The sequence below is a fragment of the Taeniopygia guttata genome, chromosome 8, assembly GCF_048771995.1.
Source record: "Taeniopygia guttata chromosome 8, bTaeGut7.mat, whole genome shotgun sequence".
NCBI classification, from domain to species: domain Eukaryota; kingdom Metazoa; phylum Chordata; class Aves; order Passeriformes; family Estrildidae; genus Taeniopygia; species Taeniopygia guttata.
The window spans coordinates 7,743,395-7,763,988 of NC_133033.1; the positions used below are offsets into that span (position 1 = coordinate 7,743,395).

General features: G+C 44.8%; 1 protein-coding gene across 1 annotated transcript in view; it reads left to right on the forward strand.

The window, feature by feature from the left end:
• Positions 1 to 15,124: 15,124 nt before the first annotated feature.
• The window catches only part of TRABD2B (TraB domain containing 2B), a 265,831-nt gene continuing 260,361 nt past the window's right edge, over positions 15,125 to 20,594 (forward strand). The window contains exons 1-2 of the mRNA XM_030278808.4: positions 15,125 to 15,451; positions 15,868 to 16,428. Coding sequence (XP_030134668.4) covers positions 15,344 to 15,451; positions 15,868 to 16,428 — 669 coding nt within the window. The 5' untranslated portion in view covers positions 15,125 to 15,343. The remainder of the gene's footprint in view (positions 15,452 to 15,867; positions 16,429 to 20,594) is intronic.

Consider the following 20,594-nt stretch of genomic DNA (forward strand, 5'->3'; position numbering starts at 1 on the left):
AAGCTTTGCAAGAATCAATACTGAGGGGAGAGCCACTATTAGACTGCACAGGACCACAGAGGGAGGCTGATTCTTCAATGTGCAAATGTTTTAATAAATATTGAAACTTTGTAAATCAGCCATAAATTAGATGGGCTTAGGTGGAGGAGACAATCAAGTTCTGCAAGCTAACCTCTAGAAGAGCGAATTCTGACAGTATTGAACACTCATGAATCTCTTCTGCAACAATAACCAGCTGCTATGAGAGGTGAGTAATGTCCAGAAGAAAATGCTGCTGAAAATTCAAACAATAAACTGAATTTCTAGAGGTGCCAGTGCTGGCTTTCCCATTTGTGGACATGATTCACTGTCATCATCTTTATAAGAATTCTTCTCAGAAATGTTTGGAGACTATTTTTGACTGGTCTGTGGAGGGACAAGTCCAGAGTTAAAATCAGCTGCACACTGCTAGGCAAAGTGCTGGACTGTTGAACTCATGTACAATTTTCCCGTGGATTAGATCGAATTCCTGATGTAGGAAAAGTATTAGAGCCTCCATTCTGTTTTTACTTCTGAGAGCTTAACACACATGTTACTGACTTCAACGAAGTGATTTCCAACATATACCTGTGAGAATGCAGGATCAAACCACAATGTGTTATGTTTCAAAATATTTTTTCAAAATAAGTTGGTTTAGTGAACTCACTTTTCACCCCTAGAGAGCTGACTGTAATGAGATCACACGAGAAAGGATATGGAGTTTCACACTAATCTCCAGGAGACAACATGCCATATCCAAAAATCCTCTCTCAAATCAGTAGTACTTCCAGTTGTGGAGAAATACCATCTGTGGAGATAATTTGAAGGAAGCAGAGAGGTCAGAATTTCAATGTCACATGAAGATTTGGAGTGTACATATCAGGGATATTGTGAGGATGTGTTTGCTTCCAACTTACGAAATTCTTCAGTCTAAGCTTTACCTTAAGCTTCACTGTCTTGTGAATATCTGTGACATTTTTTCTATTGTAAGAGGTATTTTTATTTTTCTTTTTTTTTTCCTCTACTTGCAAATAAAAAATACAAAATTCTTTGAAATCATTAGGAAAAAATTCTTCCCTGTGAGGGTGATGAGACACTGACACAGGTTGTCCAGAGAAACTGTGGATGCCCATCCCTGGAAGTGCTCAAGGCCAAGGATGGCACTTTGAGAAACCCAGTCTAGTGAAGTGTCCCTGCCCATGGCAGTGGAGTTGGAACAAGATGATCTTTAAGGTTCCTATGTTTTTTTAATAGGGGTAACCTCAAAATCTATCATGACAGCAGAACAACATTTGATATCTTACTGTGGATAAACCTGCTGTGAGTTTTCCTTTAGCAACAGAAAGCAGCATGACAGGTTGAATTCAGCATTAGTTAGATGAGATCTGAACTCTATTGCTACAAGGAAATGAGAATCGGAAAAGAGACTCTATTCTCATAAAATCAAATTGCACTAACCCCAGTCCAACATTCAAGCTAACAAATCGGTGAGGGGAAATGTTTGTCCCTGCCCTCTCTGCATCACTCCAAGATTTAACTGGTGTGTTTGATTCTTCATTTTCAATGCAAACATTTAAAATTCTAGGGGCAAATTCATGGTGTTTGTCAGTTTTAATTAAATTACATGCTTTATTTTTTTAATTAAATAGCCTAAAAGGAAATAAACTGCAAGAAATACTCTAACATATTATTTAGAAGTATTTCATATGAATCTAAGAAAAGAGCCAAATATAAATTGACAACTTAGTGCAAGAGAACTTCAATCTGGGTTTTATTGCAATAACAAAAGTACGTATTTAAAAGCCTTCACACAGTGCATCTATTCAGAAACAAGCCCGAAGACAGTCAGGGAATTAAAAAGAGGATAGTGTTTTGAATTAATCTAGAACATTTTTGTGGATTAGTTTACAAGCACAGAATGCCTCAGGGGCCTAGGGAGAGAGCAGAGCACTGAAGTCAGAGGGATCTGTCTTTTTCCTGTTGCTGGTGATTAGTTCATATCTCTTTGACACCATGTTTACAAGCCCCTAATTGCCTCATTAATACCTCATTATTACTTAGAAAGTGAAGAAGCTTTTAGCTTTGAAGCTGCTTTGCTGCACTTGAAGGCAAATATACGGTGAATTTTGAATGTGTTGGTACTAATTAAAGTTGAAGTCTGTTTCCTGTTGCTTGTGGGTGGGTGTTAATGGCTTCAAAGAAAAAATTAGGCTTCAATTTATATTATTCGCCCCTTAACTTACACAGGAATAAGTGCAAGTAAGAAGCCCACTTCTCCAAACTGGATTTACAAAGGGACACAGACCCACAGGTCTATTTTCTTTTATGTTTTTCAGTGTGAACCTCAGTCTGTGAAAGCTTGTTCACTATTAGACCGTCTGGAACAGACGGATGCTGGCCAGTTCAGTCCACACAGATCCAGTATGTACCTTCCAATGCTGCCATGGATGGACATGGTGCCATATTCTCCTTTTGCATCAGAACCTAAAAGTGAAACTGAGTCATTACCATGTAAAATTGCCTTGGGTCTTTCTGTCTCCTGCTCTGCATGGACATGGTTTTCAGGTCACCCTGTAAAAGTTTGGTTCAAAGCAAAACTAAAATCAGGCACAAGATATTGTGAGTTTTCACTTCCAGCCATATGCACACATTATAGATATGGATACATAAATTAAAAAATACATGTGCACATATATGTAACAACACACGGCATCTCACTGCATCCAGTAAGCACATTCTTCCTGAAATGTGTCTGAGGCTGAGACCTTTGGAAAGGGATCCAGTTTTCAAACGACTGTGCACAACTGTTTAGATATACCAATTGCAAATAAGCCAATGACCGCAATTATGGTTGCTGGAGTATCATATAAGTGAATAAATGAGATATTTAGAACCTCATTTGGGCTGTAGAGATGCACTGTCTGATAATGTTTCAAGGAATTTTCTTCCAGACAGAAAACAGACAAAGCAGACATTAACCACAACAAAATCAATTCCATGGGAATTTTTTAAAGAGAAATGTGCTTTCTTTAATTTAGCTTGTTTTCAGGGGATGTAGTGAATGGAGAAGAGGGTAAAGGAGAAGGAAAATATGCCCATTTTTGGTAAAAGCATTCAGTTTCTTAATAAGAATTTTGGATGAGAAAAACAGTGAAAAAGTGTCTTTGCTGAAAGCAAATGGAAAACCCTACACAGACTGGAAGATTTGGATACAAAAATAAAATGTTTTCCCTACAAATTAAATTCCCAAAGAGGCATTTTTCACCAGCACTGTTTTTCAGTGGTAGGGGCTGGGGGTGGGTGCAGAAATAAAGCAAGTCTAGAAGGCTGAACATTCCTTGATGAAGGAGTCAGGATTTGGCTGAGAGTCCCCCAGACTCAGGGTTTAGCTCAGGCTGCTCAGAGTCACCGGTGATTAACAGGCCTTGTTGTCACAGGCCAGGACAGCAGGTCTTGGCTTACTATGAGCACTCCTAAGGCAGAGCTCAGAACAACTCAGCCTTTCACGTTCCTCTCATACCTCACATCTCCTCTAAATGGAGGTAAATTGATAAAATTCTGACTTCATTTTATTTCTGCGTTAAAAATGTCAATAATGTTAAATTACACACATAGCTTGACATCACCCCTTTACATACATGACTGTAAAGAATGCACATAAGAAACAAAATTTACCTAAAATTGTTGGACAGAAACCCAGTTTAAAATATGGGTAAGGAAGGAACCCGCTCCTCCTGTGTTATATTTACAGTATCTTTGATTTATAGCAAACATTTTTTAAAAGTATTAAAACAAAAATAATTAAGGCAAGCCAAATCCTTTTCCTTGCCAGCATGCAAAGCTCGTCTGACTGGACATATTGAGGCTATCAATCGGTGGTGTGTATTTATAACCCAGTGCTCAGACAACTTGGAACGACAAATGCAAACAGCCACAAAGAAGTTACTTTGTTCACTTGGCACAAACAAACCCCCAAGATGAAAAGCAGCCTGGCGTTTATTTTGGGCCAAGCTTCCTCATCTGACGATCCACGACGTGGCACGGAAAGGGCAGTGTTACCAAAGGACACAAAGCACATGGAGATGCATCATTAGAGCAAACACAGACCAGGGTGCCAGATTTTGTTATTCTTGCTTCTTCCTTCCCAGAACGGATGTCACTTTCCCTCCGTTCTTCTCCTCAAAGCACACTGGTTTGGAGCTTGGTTGTTTGTTGTTTGTTTTTGTTTTTTTTTTTTAAGGACCAGGCTTGTCGGCACAGCCTGAAAAGCTCTTAGAGCTATAATTTAAAACTGAATTGTGTTGATTGAAAACACGGCAAGCATCTGACTGCAGACATGTCTGAAGACTTCCACATGCATAATCAAACGAGGACTGGGGAAGACATGGTGGGATTTGCCAGCAATATTAAAGCAAGCTATGCAGGCACATGATCCCCAACTGTGCCCTAGCAGGCAGCCTGGGAAATGGGAAATAGAGATGTGGTGGATTCCCTTAACTACTGAGCCACGAAGACCTGAGCTGTCCAAGTAAGCAAGACACTGTGATGGTCAGTCATTCTTGAGAGGCTTCTCAGAACAGAGTTCAAACCCAAGACTAGAGGAAGATATCTCAGTGGGGTCCAGGCTGGTTTGATACTGATACTTCATTTATTCTCCAATGTGACTGAATCACAAGAGAAGAAACAGAGGGGAATGGAAAGAGCAAAATAACTCCAACAGAGTGTTTAGCCAGTGAGCATAGGGCTTCCTGGGAAGAGAGCACAGCGCCTTTTGTGGGAAACTGGATGAGAGAACAGCAGCAAGGAGACAGCTACCAACAGATAATGAACAGAGGCTGCAGGAGACCATGAACAGTTTGGTTTTAGCAATGATGGTGCTGTTCCAGTTCAAAGGGAGTATCTTGCCATCTTCCATGGCTCCTTCAGGGGAAGATCTGGTCAGGCTTCTTCTCATTATCTCCATGGGCAGACACAGACACTGAGCCTTGAGTCACATTGTCCCATGCATGGGTAATGGAAGCTCGGCTGTTTGATCCTACAATGCCTTCATTCTTCTCATACCTGCATCCTCTTAAGATATGTCACAGAGCTAAAAGCATGAGAAAGCCTTAATAAAGTTTTAAACTTCTGACAACACTCAGTCTTTAAAAGGAGGGTTATAGGTGATTTGGGAGACTTTTCTCTCATTTCATTTAAGAAAAGGACTTCTCACAGCTCTTTAAACACCAGAATAGATATGCATATATTTTTCAGTATATGGATTAAAATCCTTGGTTTCTTTGGCAAAAGGCCACATAAATGCTCATGGATTTGTTATTGCCTGCTATAAATTTACTACTCAGAAAGAATAATATTTCATTTGCTTCATCGTCAGTGCCTCTAAAGAAGGTGAAAATAGATTTAAGTCTTTAATTGAACATCTTGATGAGGGCAGAGAAGGAACATAAAAAGAAGCCAAAAGGACACTTAAAGAATTGATATAAGGCTTCATCAGCTATAATTCAGTTGATACACTCAGGTCTCCTTTGCAATGAATTATTATGCCAAGAGATTTGTTCTGTAATGTCTGTCTAGAACTTGGCAACACCATTCCTAAAAAAAGGAAAGAAAACTCCCAGGGGACTAGAGCAATACTTTTCATCTGAATAACCAGACTTTGATCTTACTCATGTTGGCTTTTAGGTGCTTCTTATTTTACACAGAGGAAGAGGGGCCATAGAAACAGTTCACCAGCACAGGTAGGAGCAGGACTGTCATAGCATATGTCACAGTCAGGAAGGCCATGATACACAGAGTGTCACCATACAATTTCAGAAAGCTTCAACCCATACAGGATAACATCAGAAGGCTTTAAGCATCTACCCATTCTTGTTCTTCAGCACAAGCTTTTATGCCCTTATCATACATGCATTGCACCTGTGTGCCCTCTGTTCCCTTCTGGGATTGGGCACTCCTTGGCTCATTACCTTCAATGCTGTTCATCTGACCTACACAGCTGTAGTCCACTGGGGATGAGGCTGGGCTGCAGCCCCACTCCCAATTACCACAAACTGTGAACCTACACAGGACCTAAAGCTCTTCAGTTTGCAGATTTGTGGGTATATGCACAGCTTCACAAAGTAAAATCCATCAAGTTATAGCCATTTCCTTGGCAACTCTACTTATTCCATGACTCTTTATTATGGTCACAGTGACCTCATTCAGAGGGGATACTGCAGGGATCTTACCTCCCTGTATCAGCCCCCAAATGAAGCAGGCTTGGGATTCAGAGAGCAGGATCTGGACTTCAGCGGTGGCAGAGATCCAAGTGTGCAGAAAATTGTGCTTGGTTTTTTGTGACAGTGTAGAGTGAAATCAAAGAGTTGCGCTGTTTGGTCTCTGGAGCTTCTCCAAAACTTATGCTCAGACCCAGACTTGCCTCCATTTATCAAATTTACTTAGCTTGAAGAGTCTGACCATGTGGTTACCACCATATTAGCATCTGAGATATTAAGTTTATGCTACTGAACAAATTTATGACTTGAAAGCCTGATCCTTGTCACTAGAGATTCAAGATGTGGACAGATGAAGCAATTTGCTCAGAGTCAAAAAGAGGATGGCTTGCAAATTTGAGGACTAAAGCAGAACCCCCGAGTCCCAGGTTTTTGGCCAGTGCCCAAGGGGATCCCTTCTCCTTTCCAGGGATTGAAAGATCAGTGAATTGCTCTCTAAATGCTTCCAATGGGAACTCTCCAAAACACAGCAAATGGGATTTTTCACACTTTGACTAATGAAAGCTTGGCACATGGCATGACAAATAAAATCCTCGCTGCCAGCAGTACAGATATATATAAAATGATGTTTATTTCTACAGGGCTTGTGAATAAGCAAGACATTTTTCATCCATGAAAGGCAGTGCATGTGCAAGTTAGCAACAACAACAGAAAGTGTGACTGATGATCCCAATGAACATCATCTCAATGATATTTAAATAGTGATAACTTTTTGCTTCTTAGAAGAAAATCTCTCTTTTTACTTCACCCTACAAACTTCTAGGTTTATTGTGGCTATATTTATCTGCTCTTGACAGAAATACAGCTATAATTCATCCATTTGTTTTATGTTTAGAGACTAGTTATCATCACAGGGCTAGGCATGTATAGAGAGAGATGCAACAAGATGTGCTCAGAAAGCACAGTGCCTGCAAGATCTACTTCCACATGAAAACAAAGCTGGTTTCTAACAAGGGGAGAAAGCTCATTCTTCTTGCCAAATAATGATATTTATTTTATTTGGTGCTTTTTTCCCCTGCTTTCCTAGTGCTTTCCACATGACCAGTGCTTACAAGAGGAGAGACTAGTCCTTAACTGCCCATGCAGGCAGACTAAAAGTGATTAGACACAAACTGGGACCAATATGCACTAAAGACACCCTTCCAAAACAGACAGTTTTTTTCTCTTTGTCTGCTCAAACTGTTTGGAAATGAGTGCGCTGAAAAAAAGCCCTGCAAACAGTAACTTTTGTGATAAACTGATAATGGGATCCTACCAAATAAATAAAAGATGACCTGGCCATAGCCTTCCAGATCTCAGCAAACTTGATATCCTTAGGACAGCTCAGCAGAGGAACCCTTATAGGCATTTCAGGGACTTGCCATAGTGTGAAATGTTTGTCTTTTCTCAAGTTGAAAAGGATTACTAAGATTATTTTAATTTTTTTTTTCAAAGCAACAGTAGAAGAGCTTTATAGGTTTGCAATAATCAGAAGATATGTAAGAAGAGATAGGTAAATTGTGAGGTACTTTAGGACAGCAGAGCATCAGGTTTTATTTGATTAATTCTTCCCTACAGCTTGAAATAGATATACACAGTGTGATTTCAGGACAGGAGTAGCTTCAAAGTACGGGCTGAGTATCGCAGAGCCAGCCATGCACAGTTGGATCTCAAATGTATAAACCACTTTGACTTGCACATGAGGAAAGAAAGGGGAAGATTACTATGATCTGAAATGTCATATCTTCTTCCACACGATTAAATGCATTTACATGTTCTACTCCAACCAGCAGAAGTTGTTTCCAGGCAACAGTAAAAAATGAGTAGGACTCCACACTAGGTATGTGGCTGTACAACATAGATATGCACTGCTCCTCACCTGAGAGTTCCTAGAAACGGGACAAAGTCATGATTTGGACAGAGAACTGGCAGTGTTACAAGAAAATTTCAGGTATTGAAAAAGCTCCCTGTCATTTTCCTCCTGGGGGAGAGGACAAGGGATACAGCATAGAGATGGTTAGGATTCCCTTCTAATAGCCACAACCAGATTTCTCATAAAAGGAGGCAGCCAGATTTCCCCTGCAGCAGGTGCCCTAGAAGGCCATGAACGTGTAGCACATACTGGTGTAGCACCCCCAATAGCCCATTTATCAGGAAACACCTTCACAGGCTGAAATCCAGGTGTTGAAATCCAGAGAGAAGACCATCCCCATGATGAGAATCCCCATGATGACCCTGCAAAAACATTGCTGCAGTGCTGGCATGAAATTTGAGCCTCAGGGTCTCTCACACCACTAGCACTAAGGCAGAGTCCTTCTCCTTAGAAGTAATTTTATAACTTTGCAGGGAAATTTGTTATTTACTCTTTTTAATGGACTCAGGATGACTTGGAAGGTCTCACCAAGTATTTGCACACTGGTCTGGAGGAGCAATAGCTTTGTGCAGGACTGCTATTAAAAAGCAAAAATGCAGGTGATCTGAACCAAAAGAATGGATGGAACAGGATGGATGAAATGAGGTCAGTAGCTATTGCAGAGGGCTACCCCCAGCCTCCACTCCTAAGTGAGATGAGCATCTGGCTGGGTCAGTGGAGGTCCACCTGACCCAGCTCTGGCCAGGCTAGATTTGACCCCTTCTAAACCTACTTGTCTAAGATTCATGAAACCAAATAAACACACTCATACAGCATTCTGAGATCAGGGAAGTTTAGATCCTGGCCAATTTCTATTGTTAAGCTCACAAAACACTGTGATAAATAATGGAAAATGCTTCAGCTGCCATTTATTTGGGGCACTTTTACCACGTGACATCACAAAATATTCCATGGTGGAATTTATTAACATAAAAATGGACTCAGTGAGACTTTGTGATCTATAAAACTTCCAGCTAACTAGACTTTTGGTTATCCAATCGACAGATGGTATTTTTCTGAACTGGTTATGTTGATTCACAGTACTGAAGTGGTTACTGGAAAAAAGGACCACGAGTTTAATAAGGAGCAGGCCCACACACACACAACAAATGTGAGCCATATTCTACCAGCTCCAAAAGAAAAAAAACGTAGCAGTTTTTACACCAAAATGCCAAAATATTGGCACACTTTGCATGTCTATTATGTGTTCCAAGCCACCAGAATAGGAATGCTGCTGTCAAATGAACTACATCAGACATACACACAACACTACTGGATTTCCTTGGAATATTCTGCTCCAGGTTAGGCCAAAGATGCAGAGACTCTCTTTCAGAAGTGCCGTCTTGGAGGGCCGGTTTAGCTGCCTTATAATAAAGACTCATCCCACTTTAAAAACCCTCTGAGGCTTCTCATTAATAAATGCCAATGAACATAATATGATATCCAGGTTTTATAAATCAATGGCAATCTAGAAACCAGGAAAAGAAAATAGAGTGAGTAACAATAAAGAGTGGAGCATTTAGAGGACTCTTGAGCAGCTGAACTCACAATCATTCCCCAAACATGAAAGAGGCTTCAACTGTTTATGAAATTAAGTGGAGCTTTTGGAACTGCATACTGAACTATGTTGAACAGGAAGAAATCTCTTTGCTTATTAGGCCTCAAGGAGATAATCTGTAGTGCTATGGAAACAGCTACGGCCTTTTCTATGCAGCAGGGAGATTACTTCTGTTCAGGTGGATGAGCTGCTTTCAGATCTTTTTTCCACAATCTCTCTGATTTAATATGCTTTAGGAATGGAACAGTAGTGTTCTGCTTCAGGTGCAGACAGAAGATCTTGAAAACACAGGCTACACCATACTTGTAATAGGACATCAGAGAAAGAGAGGTTTCTGCCTCCATAGGCTAAAATTCAGAATATTTTTGAGAGGATGGGAAAAAGGATTGAAAAGCATATAAGGGAGCATTAATAGCACTCACCTATCCCATCATCTTGTGTATATATATATATATATATATGTATATATGAATGCACTAATATATATAAACAAACACACATAGCTACATACACCTTCTTAGAGGTGTGCATAGGTAATAATACAGACATACACAAGCACAGACTAAACTTTATACAGAGGGAGAATGCATTCCAGAGTCTGACACTGGGAAAGGCTTTCTTCAGCTATTTACACGCCTAGTCTCAGGCAGGATGTGGTCTGTCATTGCAGAGGCCACAGCACAAGGTGAGACTTTGCAAAATGTAATACAAGCTATTAATGCTGGTTGGTCTGCAAAATTCATACCTTGTTCTTAGAAGGGAGGATGTCAGGATTGAGAGGGGATTTTCTTCAAGAATTAGATTGGTTGTTTTTGCTACACTGAGACAAAAGACACTGAACTGGACTCAGAAGGACAAACAGGCAAGAAAATATAAAATCAACTACAGTGACTACATTGTATTGCTTGCAACACACATGAAAAAAAAATACGTGAAACATTGTGGTAATTCAGTAGTTTCAGCATGACAGCCTTAAGTAGTGGCTGCTTGTTCACCTGACAACTGCATGTTTCAAATCATGAATTGCACAGCTGAGCAACGATGTTTTATGTGACTATAACATCAAAATCAATCTTCTGCAGGAAAATCTATTTGCCAGACACATCACAGCACAGGTATCACAGCAAATAACAAGTCATGGCATGACAGCTAGCGGTGCAACTGCTTTAGGCTTAATACTTTTTTGAGTCTAGGACAGCTACAGAAAATGCCACCTGTGTATAAGAGTAAAGAAATCTAATTAGCATCTTTGACTGAACGTCAGCAGCATGATCAAAATTTGTTCTGTAATCTGTAGCATACAAGAAGATTGAAGCTCATCTACCATCTCTGGCAGGAACAGAAGACACCTTCAGCTTTATTCATGGAAAAAGGAAAAGCTGGGTTCTTACTTTTCAAGTTTTGACACAGGAGAGGTTGGGGAGAGTCACTGGCCAGCAGAGCCTGTGAGGAAAGTGAGCAGAGCAGAGCACATTATTAAAAAAAAAGTTACACTTCCCTGCATGCAAATACTGATCCCTCACAAGCTGTTTTCTCTCTGATCAAATCATCTTCTTTACCTGTTGGTAACTCACTGTAATTACAAGTTTCAGTGCATGCTTCTCATTAACAAAGAAATCTACCCTCTATTCCATGGACTTTGTTTCACCTCATTAAACATATTGTTAAAGCCTCCACAAATATTTTTTATACCCACATGGACTCCTTATTGAATCTGGCTGTCTTCACTTCCTGTTTAAGCACAACTCACTTGGTAAGTTGTTGCCTCACCGCACCCCTAAAGTGGTTGACTTTAAGTGGTTGGTGAATTGATTAATATTTATTTAGTAAGGTTCTTTGAAAATGATACATGACATAAATAACAGCTATAACTATTTATTATGCTTCCACAAAAATAATACAGCTTTTGTAAAATTAAAAGCCAATTCTCCCATTAATTTTCTTAAAATTTGTTAAACCAAATTAACGTAACCTTCCATTTGCAGCTTAGCCCTCCTTTGTCTTCACAGTTTTTAATAATCTGTATTTTCCATCTGATTACTTCTAATCACACCGTTATACTGCTTTTACAGCCTTGAGCTTTATTACAAAGCTTCTCTGTTAGTCCAGATAGGCACAAAACAGTAGCAGGTAGGGAGCAATACACATTTTCCAAAGATCAGCACCATTATTTAATGTTTTTGTAAATATTTACTTTAGACGCAGGCTAAATGTTAGTTAAGATTTGTTCTAAACTGCTGTGTTTAAAAGCAAAAATCATGAGGACATATGGAACTCATCTGAAGGAGAAAAAAAAGTTACAATTTCACAAAATAATTAATTTCTTTACTCTCACCAAAGACTTGCCTTCATAAAACTTGTGGCATGCTTTTGTATCTTAGGTGGAACATCATGACACATACCATGTGGTTTTGTGGTCTCCTCTTCCTACTGCCTGAAACTCTGGCTGCAGTTTCCCCAACCTGACTGTCCCACCAAATCTGTACACACCCTCATCGTGCTCTCACTGGGATTTCTGCTCCTGTTCCGCTCTTCCCCCCCCCCCTTCTTCTTAGTCATCTTACCCACAAATGGCATAAATCAAGGCGAGGCCGTGTTTTCACAGCTAAACAGTTCTTGCAACATCAGGGCTGAGTTCAGGGAAACGGCTGGAAAACTTGCTATCTACACACACACACACACACACACCTGCCTTTTGGCTCATGGAAGATGAGCACAGTGCCAAAGATGTTTGTTTATTCTTGCCCTGGGTGCTTTGATATGGATGCTATCGATGAGGGCAATCGCCTCCCTCCCAGCACAGCACCCGGCACTGAGCAGGGCCTCACATCCTCACAGACCTCCCAGGCGTCTTCTCCAGGGCGTGAGATTCTGGGTCATGTCACTCCTGATGTCCCCACCAGCCTCCTGACGAGGCCCCTCTGTTCTTCCACAGCTTTGGAAGAGATTTGGGTAGATCAAGTCAAAGCCAGTAAGCCAGGCAAGTGCAGCCATGCCACTTTGGAAGTGGCACTTGCTGAATGCAAGGAGAGTTTGATCCAGGTGGAGCAAATGCAGCTCTGTGTTCCAGGGTCATGACAGCATCAAGCCTGTAGCTTTGAAATCGTTTGTGGCAGCTTAGGGAAATCAACAGGATCCTGTGCTGTGACTCTACTTAGCCCTTGTTGTGTGGCATCTGCTGGGACATGGACTGCACAACTTTCCTGCTCTGGACGTTCATGTCAGGTCTGGGCACATGCCCTACAGTGACCAGGCAGCACCCTGCACATTTGGGGTGGGCAGGCTGGGAGTGTGTGCTGAGGCACACTTGGGAGAAAGGTGGGGCTGCTGCAGAGAGAAAGATGCTGTGGGCACATGAAGGCAGGCCCTGCCCTCCCCATCCTTGTGGGATTGTGCCATCACACCACAATGTCAGGGAAGTGAGTTGGTGGGGAGGGCACAAGAGCAATCACTGCCTACAAAGCAACACACACACACAGCTGCTGCCACTCCATATCTCAACAGCACGGAGCCACAGGTGACTCCAGCACCCAGCCATGACTTGGTTGTCTCACTGGACCATCCTGTGCTGCAGCGATGGGACACCCTGTGTGCTAAAACTCCTTCTGCCTCTCTGTTCCTCTCTTATTTTTCCCTTATCTGAACCATATCCCCCAGGGTGGAACCAGAAAATGGAATATTTATTTGAAATATTAAAGAACTAGAAACACAATGAGGAAAACCCAGTCCCTCAGTCCGCCTGATTTTTACTTGTCTGGGAGATCGGGAAATTAGAGAAGAGGATGAGTGGCATTGCTTAGAAAGGAGCTGCTAGTTCCAGCACTGTAGTGAGGAGGATGCTCTCCTGCCAGGAGCAGCGTGCAGGGGATGCACACACAGTGGTTCCAAAATGCCTTTCAGCCGCCTGAGGGGCTGCTTTGGTCCATCAGTCACCACAGCAATCAGCGTCCCTCACAGTCTCCACGGGGCACTCAGGAAGCCACATTTACATCCAGGTGGGCCTGAGTCTGTCACTGTCCTTGTCAAAACTCTGCTGGCTCTGTGCATCATAATAGTAATGACTGCATTTCATCATGTAAATTTTGATAGTTAAGATCATTGTCATTACAGTGAGGAACTTCCCAGTTCTGGACAGGGTTTACAATCTGAGAGGTGATGGGCAAGCCAGGACACAGATCAGCTCTGCTGCACACAGGAAGATGAGGGTGATACCCGGGGCTGGGCAGCGTCCTGCAGGGAGAATGGGCTATGTCCGGCATCCTGATTCCCATCCCTGCCCAGAATGGATCTGGAGAGGCAGTTCTGACATGTGACAGTGACAGGCACTTTCAGCCTGTCCTCTGACGGTAAGTCTGTGAATTGGAGCTGCTGAACTCAAACGCCTTCTGCAACGACCTCCACAGAGGGCTCCAGAGGCCCAGGGATGCTGGAAGTGCTCCCGTCACCAAAATCACCTCAGGTCGTGTTGCTGAGGCTTTTCGGTCCAAGTGGAAGCTGGATCGCTAATGATGCATGTTTGAAAACTACACAAGTTCCCTTCCTTCCATCCTCCTGGGAAGCTCAGCGGCAGGGGTCCCGGTGAGGACAGCTGAGGCACGGCGCTGCCCGCGCCATGCAGGGCCGCGTCCTTGTCCGGCGCTGCCCGCCGGGCTCGGGGAAAGCCGGACATGTCCTGAGGCGCGGCTCCGCGCAGCCCGCGGGGACTGAGCGGGGGCGCCCCAGGGCATCCCCCGGGGAGCGGCTGCCCTCGGTTCCTGCCCGTGACAAGCCCCGTCGGGCTTGGGGACGAGTTTGGGGACGTCGGCACTTGTGTTTAAGGCGCGGGAGGCGCCGCGCAGGTGCCGCGGGACGGGCGGGCGCCGGGGAAGCGCCGCCGCCCCTCAGCCGCGGCCGCCGCTGGGACGCCATCGCCCCCTGGCGGCGGCCGCTGGCGGCGGGAGGCGCGGGCGGGCCGGGGCGGCTGCGCGGAACTTTCCGCCGGCGCGCGCGTCCGGCCTCCGGAGCGGGGAGCGCGGAGCGGGGCCGGGGTGCGGGGGCCGCCGCCCTGCCGAACACCGCCCGTCTTCCGCAAGGAGCCGCGGGACCCCCTTCTCGACCGCCGAATTAAAGAAAAAAAACAGTCAAAAAAATCTTTGTTTTAAACTTTTTTACTTTCTGGCTGCTCTCCCCCCCCCCCCACCCCACCCCTTTCCCCCTCTTCTCCCCCCCCGCCCCTCTCCTCCCAACCTCCTCCCGAAGCGGCGGGGCGGGAAGGAGCGTCTCCGGTCTGCAACACCAAAGCATGGCGGAGGCTGGCGATGAGAACCGTCCTCCCCAAAGCATCCAGCGCCTCTGACAAGCCCGGAGCCAGAGGGGGTGGGGGTGGGAAAGGGCGGGAGGGGGGAGAGCATGGGAGGGAGGGGGCAGCCAGTCCTTCCCCCTGCACTTGTCAGATGCAGATGGGACTGGCAAAGTTTGTTTGAATAAAAAAAAAAAAGGCTAAAAAAAAAAAAAAAAAAAAAAAGGGGAAGAGCAGGAGGAGGGGGGAGGAAAAAAAAAAAAAGATCCTAGAAATCCAAAAAGGCTCATCTGGGAAGGAGAGAGAGGAGACCGAGAGGAAGCGGGATGCAACTCAACCTGACGCTGATCTGCTTCGTCTTCGGGGGGTTCCTGCCCGACGCCGCGGCCCGGCGGGAGCAGATGGACACGGGGCAGTGCGACCTGCCCCGCTCGGTGAGCCGGGCCGGGCCGGGCCGGGCCGGGCCGGGGGCGCGCCGGCCCGCGGGGGATGCGCGCGTGTCCGCGGGGCGCGCGGGGGCCGCGGGGCGCGGGTGGGACGGGGGCGCGCGGAGGGACCCCCACCCCCATACCCCCGTCCCGCGCACGCGGGCGCGCGTGGCCCCCACAGGTGTGGCGGCGCTGCCCCGCGCGTCCCCCGCGGCAAACGGGGACTCCCCGCGGGACCCCAGCCCCACGCGGGCCTCACGGTGCCCGTGGGCTTTGCTTGCTGCGAGCCTGAGAGGGGGAAGCGGGAAGCCCGCTCCTCCTGCCCGCTCCTCCTGCCCGGCGGGCAGCCCCGAGGGTGGCATCGCCGTCTCCTTGCTTTGTGCCCCTCCATCACTGACTGGCCCCTCTGTTCTTCCCCGCAGCAAGGAGAGCTCAACTCCTTCCTCTGGACCATTCGCCGTGACCCCCCCGCTTATCTCTTCGGCACCATCCACGTGCCCTACACGCGAGTTTGGGACTTCATCCCTGACAACTCCAAGGCCGCTTTCCACGCCAGCTCCAGCGTCTACTTCGAGCTGGACCTGACGGACCCCTACACCATCTCGGGGCTGGCCAGCTGCCAGATGCTGCCGCACGGGGAGAACCTGCAGGACGTGCTGCCCCGGGAGCTGTACCGCCGCCTCAAACGCCACCTGGACTACATCAAGCTGATGCTGCCCCACTGGATGACCCCGGACCAGCGGGGCAAAGGGCTCTACGCCGACTACCTCTTCAACGCCATCGCCGGGAACTGGGAGCGCAAGAGGCCCGTCTGGGTGATGCTCATGGTGAACTCCTTGACGGAGACGGACATCCGCTCCAGAGGGGGGCCGGTGCTCGATCTCTACCTCGCCCAGGAGGCCGAGAGGATGAAGAAGAAGACGGGTGCGGTGGAGCGGGTGGAGGAGCAGTGTCACCCGCTGAATGGGCTCAACTTCTCCCAGGTAAGGAGGCTTCTGGGCCTCGTGTCTTATCCCAGGATATGGGGGGCGTTCTCCTTGCGCTTCCATCAGTTGCTGGGGGTGAACCCCAAGGCTGCTGCAGTGGGATGGTCACTCGTGGGCCTTGGCAGCTTTTGTGCTCCGTCATGCCAATCCGTGCTGCCTGCAGAACCCCCGTGATGTGCCTAGCGAGTGCTGCCACGCACATCATGGGTATAAAAATTATACATGTGTATATACATGTGTATCACGTGTATAATTTATTTGAGAGGCAAATGTCCAGGTGTGAATGTGTGTGTCTACTTGCTTGCCACTTGTGAGGAAAATTTATGCTGTCCCAGAGCTGGGTAAAAAGTGATTTTTTTGTTTATTTGTTTGTTTTGAAGTAAAGCAGCTCTGTGGTACTTGTCAGGAAGAGGATGAAGCATGAACAATGAAAATAGTAATTTTGACATTGTTCAAGTTGATTTAAGTACATGCAAACTGTCAGTCGTCTTTTTAGTGGTCACTCCGGGTCAAAACAAAGTGGCTCATGTTGCCCTTGTGCTGGGAGAAATTAAGTGTGCAATATGCATGGGTTTATTTCATTTTAGAGCAGATAAATTTCAGCAAACAGAAAAGGATGTAGGTTAAGAAACAAAAGTTATTGGTGTAACTGGACTCCGGAATTCTTTCAATGGATTTAGCTTTAAACAACCAAATGCTAAGCCATGAGATCTATTTCATTTCAGTGGATTAATGAGGAACACAGTAACAGCTATTGACTTTGCTTTGTGGAACTGTTTATGTGAAATGAGATTTACTAGAAACTGAGGAAATGAATGTGTGTGGAAGAAAACAAATAATCCTGGGGAGATTTAAGATGGTGTCAGTTACTGCTATGATATTTCATTTTTAACCTGCTTTTTGTCATTAGTTTCGGATCGGTCTATTTCCAGCCTTACCTTACTGTCCTACTTTGACCAAAAAAAAATCTTGGTGATGTGAGGGAATAAGGAATAAAGGAGTAACCTTCAGTGTGATTAAAATGTCCTTAGAGTGCCTTCACCCCCTGCTGCCCTGAAGTCCAGTAGGAACGATATGATGGGGAAAAAATCTGTCTTTCACTAATATTTGGTTCATCCGATATTTCAGCTAGGAGTCTTAACTCCGTGTACAGCCTTCAGAGAAGATTTGTTACATACATTTTGAATGTATTTTCTTGTTTATCAACAAAAATAATTAAAAGAAAGCTCCTCAGGACTTTTGCATTATTTAACACACATCCAAATCAAGGAATTCGTTTTACACTGTTTTGTCTGAAAGGTTTAAGTGCCTATCCTGTCTGTTGAGCCTCTTCTTTAAGGTGAGATAAAAATAATTAACCATTCCAGACATCCTATAGTATTTGGTTGTATTCGATCAAAAATGGCAGTTAAAATCAAGCACACAAAAACACCAGGTTAAAAATGTACCACTTGGAAGCCTTTTAAATGTGAATCATACTACATTTTTTTCTTTTAAGAGAGAGTGAGCAACAGAGAAAGGAAAAGGAACAGAGTACAAAACTCACTGCTGCCCTTAACCATAATTGTTTCTCTGTCCAACTTTTAAATAGAAACAAAAATTTCCCATTCATTTTGCTCCAAAAGTAATCTAAAAAAGAACAGTGAAGGTATTACTGCTATTGGCAAGCAAATGACAGTCACTTATGCAAAACATTTATGCTGCTTAAAATAATACATTCCATTTGAATTGTTAGAGAGAATTGACAAAGTTGCTGAAATAGATCAGTGTTCAGGAGGAATTTTCCTAGATTGAACCTTTTTCTAGGAACAAGGCCACCAGAACAACAGGAGACAAACTTAAACAAAACAAACGAGATATTTATTTTCTTGCTTCCTCTAGATTTCCATGCATCCTGACACCTGGCTAGTTGTTTAACAATAGTAATTTGTAATGTTATCACACCGTCTGGCAGTCCTACTGCTTGGTGTATTACTGTGCTAATTTAGTGGAGTGGATTACTATTGCAAGGTTTCACCTCCCAATTCCAGGTCTTGAAGCCTTCCTTAAGCAACATGTAATTAAAATGCACTAAAAATGGAAATCAGAAATTGAGCAGCTTTTGTCTCGCAGGGTGTTTGCACAGTTTGATGAGAACATCTGTGATAAATTATAGTCCCAAATCTGCTAAGGGCATCAGCGGTTTTTTACCTGTTTTCAGCATTACTATTACAGGAACACTACACATTATTTCTGCATTCAGAATTCAGGTTTTAGGACTGTGCCTTGCTGAATCATGTCAATGCTTTTGTTTCCCACATCCCCAAAGTCCAGTATTTTTGCCCTAAGCAAATTAAAAAAAAAAGACAAAAAAAGCCTTTTTTCCCTACTTCTTCTCCTCAAAGGCAGCTTTGTGCTACTGCAAATATTTAATCTGACTACATACACCAAATCTGTTAATCTGATACTGTGAGGAGGAGGAAATCTAGGAGTGGTCCCGGTGTGGTACTTGGTTTTGATCTGCTCTGAAAGAAAGTGGATACACTTGCATTTTTGACCAGGAACGATCTTTGAAACGTTCTGTGCGTGGCTTTGAAATGTTGATTGTCTTAGCCGGATAAAAAGATTAAGGTGGCTCATATAATTAGCTGCTTCCTGGAGAGCCAGCTCCTGCAGGTAGGGCAGGGAGCATTGTTTTCTATTGTAAACCCCTGTAGTTTGATGCTCTGTTCGCCCTGAAACCCTTGCACAGTATTTCCTGCTGCTTTTCCACATCACTGCCATCCTCCTGCCTCCTGCTGACCAGCTGCTCTCCTGCTTGGATCCTGGGGGGAAGTGTTGTCCCACCTCCTGGGACTCTGGCAGCTGCTGGTCACTCAAAGTCCGGGCCTTGTGTATGGCTGAGCTGGTGCCAAGGTGTCTGAATCCCAGCAGAAGGCAGTGTTGGGAGCCTGGATGCAGGAGAGTTCATAGCAGGTTTGGATCAGGTTGAAATTTTACTGCTTCTTGCTATTTGAAGTTTCAGGGTTTTCATGGAAGGTGGGACAGAAAGAGCTGAGGTAAGTGAAGAAGAGGAAGCAGACAAGTCTGTCTGACAGCACTGATGTTTATGTAGAGAGTGGCCAGAAAAGGGCAAAATCAAGTTGGCCAGGGCTGAGAACTGGTGAGGGGCAGATGACATTCCAGGCCTTCTTGTGGAATCCTGGCTGAGGCACTGCAGCCACTACTGCCTGTGAGGACTCATCCATCTATCTTCTGAGGGCCAGCTGGGAATAGCGCTGAGCTCTCTCTCCTCTTTGGGACCCTCATGTGGGCCTATTATGGGAAGCTTTCCCCAGGCTGTTATTGGAGTAAGGAGAATTGTGATGGTGGCTCCTGCAGCTGCTCATGTCTGGTGCATCCTCCCTGATGGCTCAGGGCTGTCGTGGGACCCCCATCATCCTGGAGTGATTGCAGCGTCTCCACTGAAGGTCTGTACAGTCAGCAAGGGGAAGGTTTTACTCCTCTACCCAACCTGCTGTTCCCTGGGGAGGTGGGTGGCATCTCTTGCTTGTGTTTGGTCCTGTTTCTCAGCAGGATCTGCAGTCCCAAACAGTGTTCACAGCCCTTCCTCCACGTTAGAACTGAAATCCTTCCCCATACCATCATCCCATCTCTCCTCCGGGACAGTCTGCATTCAGCTCATAGCAGATGCCCTGAATCCCAAGGTTTGTAGGGGAAATTTTGTGTCGGGGTCCAGCTTCCTGCCAGCCTCTTGGTGGGGAAGCTGTCAGGCTGGCGAGGAGCTGCCAGCACCCCTTGTCTCCCCTTTCGCTGTTTGGGAAGCCCTGACTGGTCTCCTCCGGCTGGTATCATTTCCAACTGCAGGGGGAGATGTTAAATATCAAACCAGTGTTGATTGGATCAGAGACAGCCTCAAAGAAAGAAACCTCAGACTGTGCCAGATTAAACTTCACACTTCACCATTCTCTCCCTTTCATTTCTTTGCCGCCTCATTCTGTGCACAAATAAACCTCATCTCCTGCTTTCTACCAATGAGACAGCATTCATAATGACTTTGTTAACAAAATCAGTCTTCATTTCCCAGGTCCTGCTGTTCCATCAAACCCTGGGACATGGCAGCTTTGATTACTCTGGTGATAGGATTAGAGGAGGGAACAAGTGCTGGTTAATAAAAGGCCGAT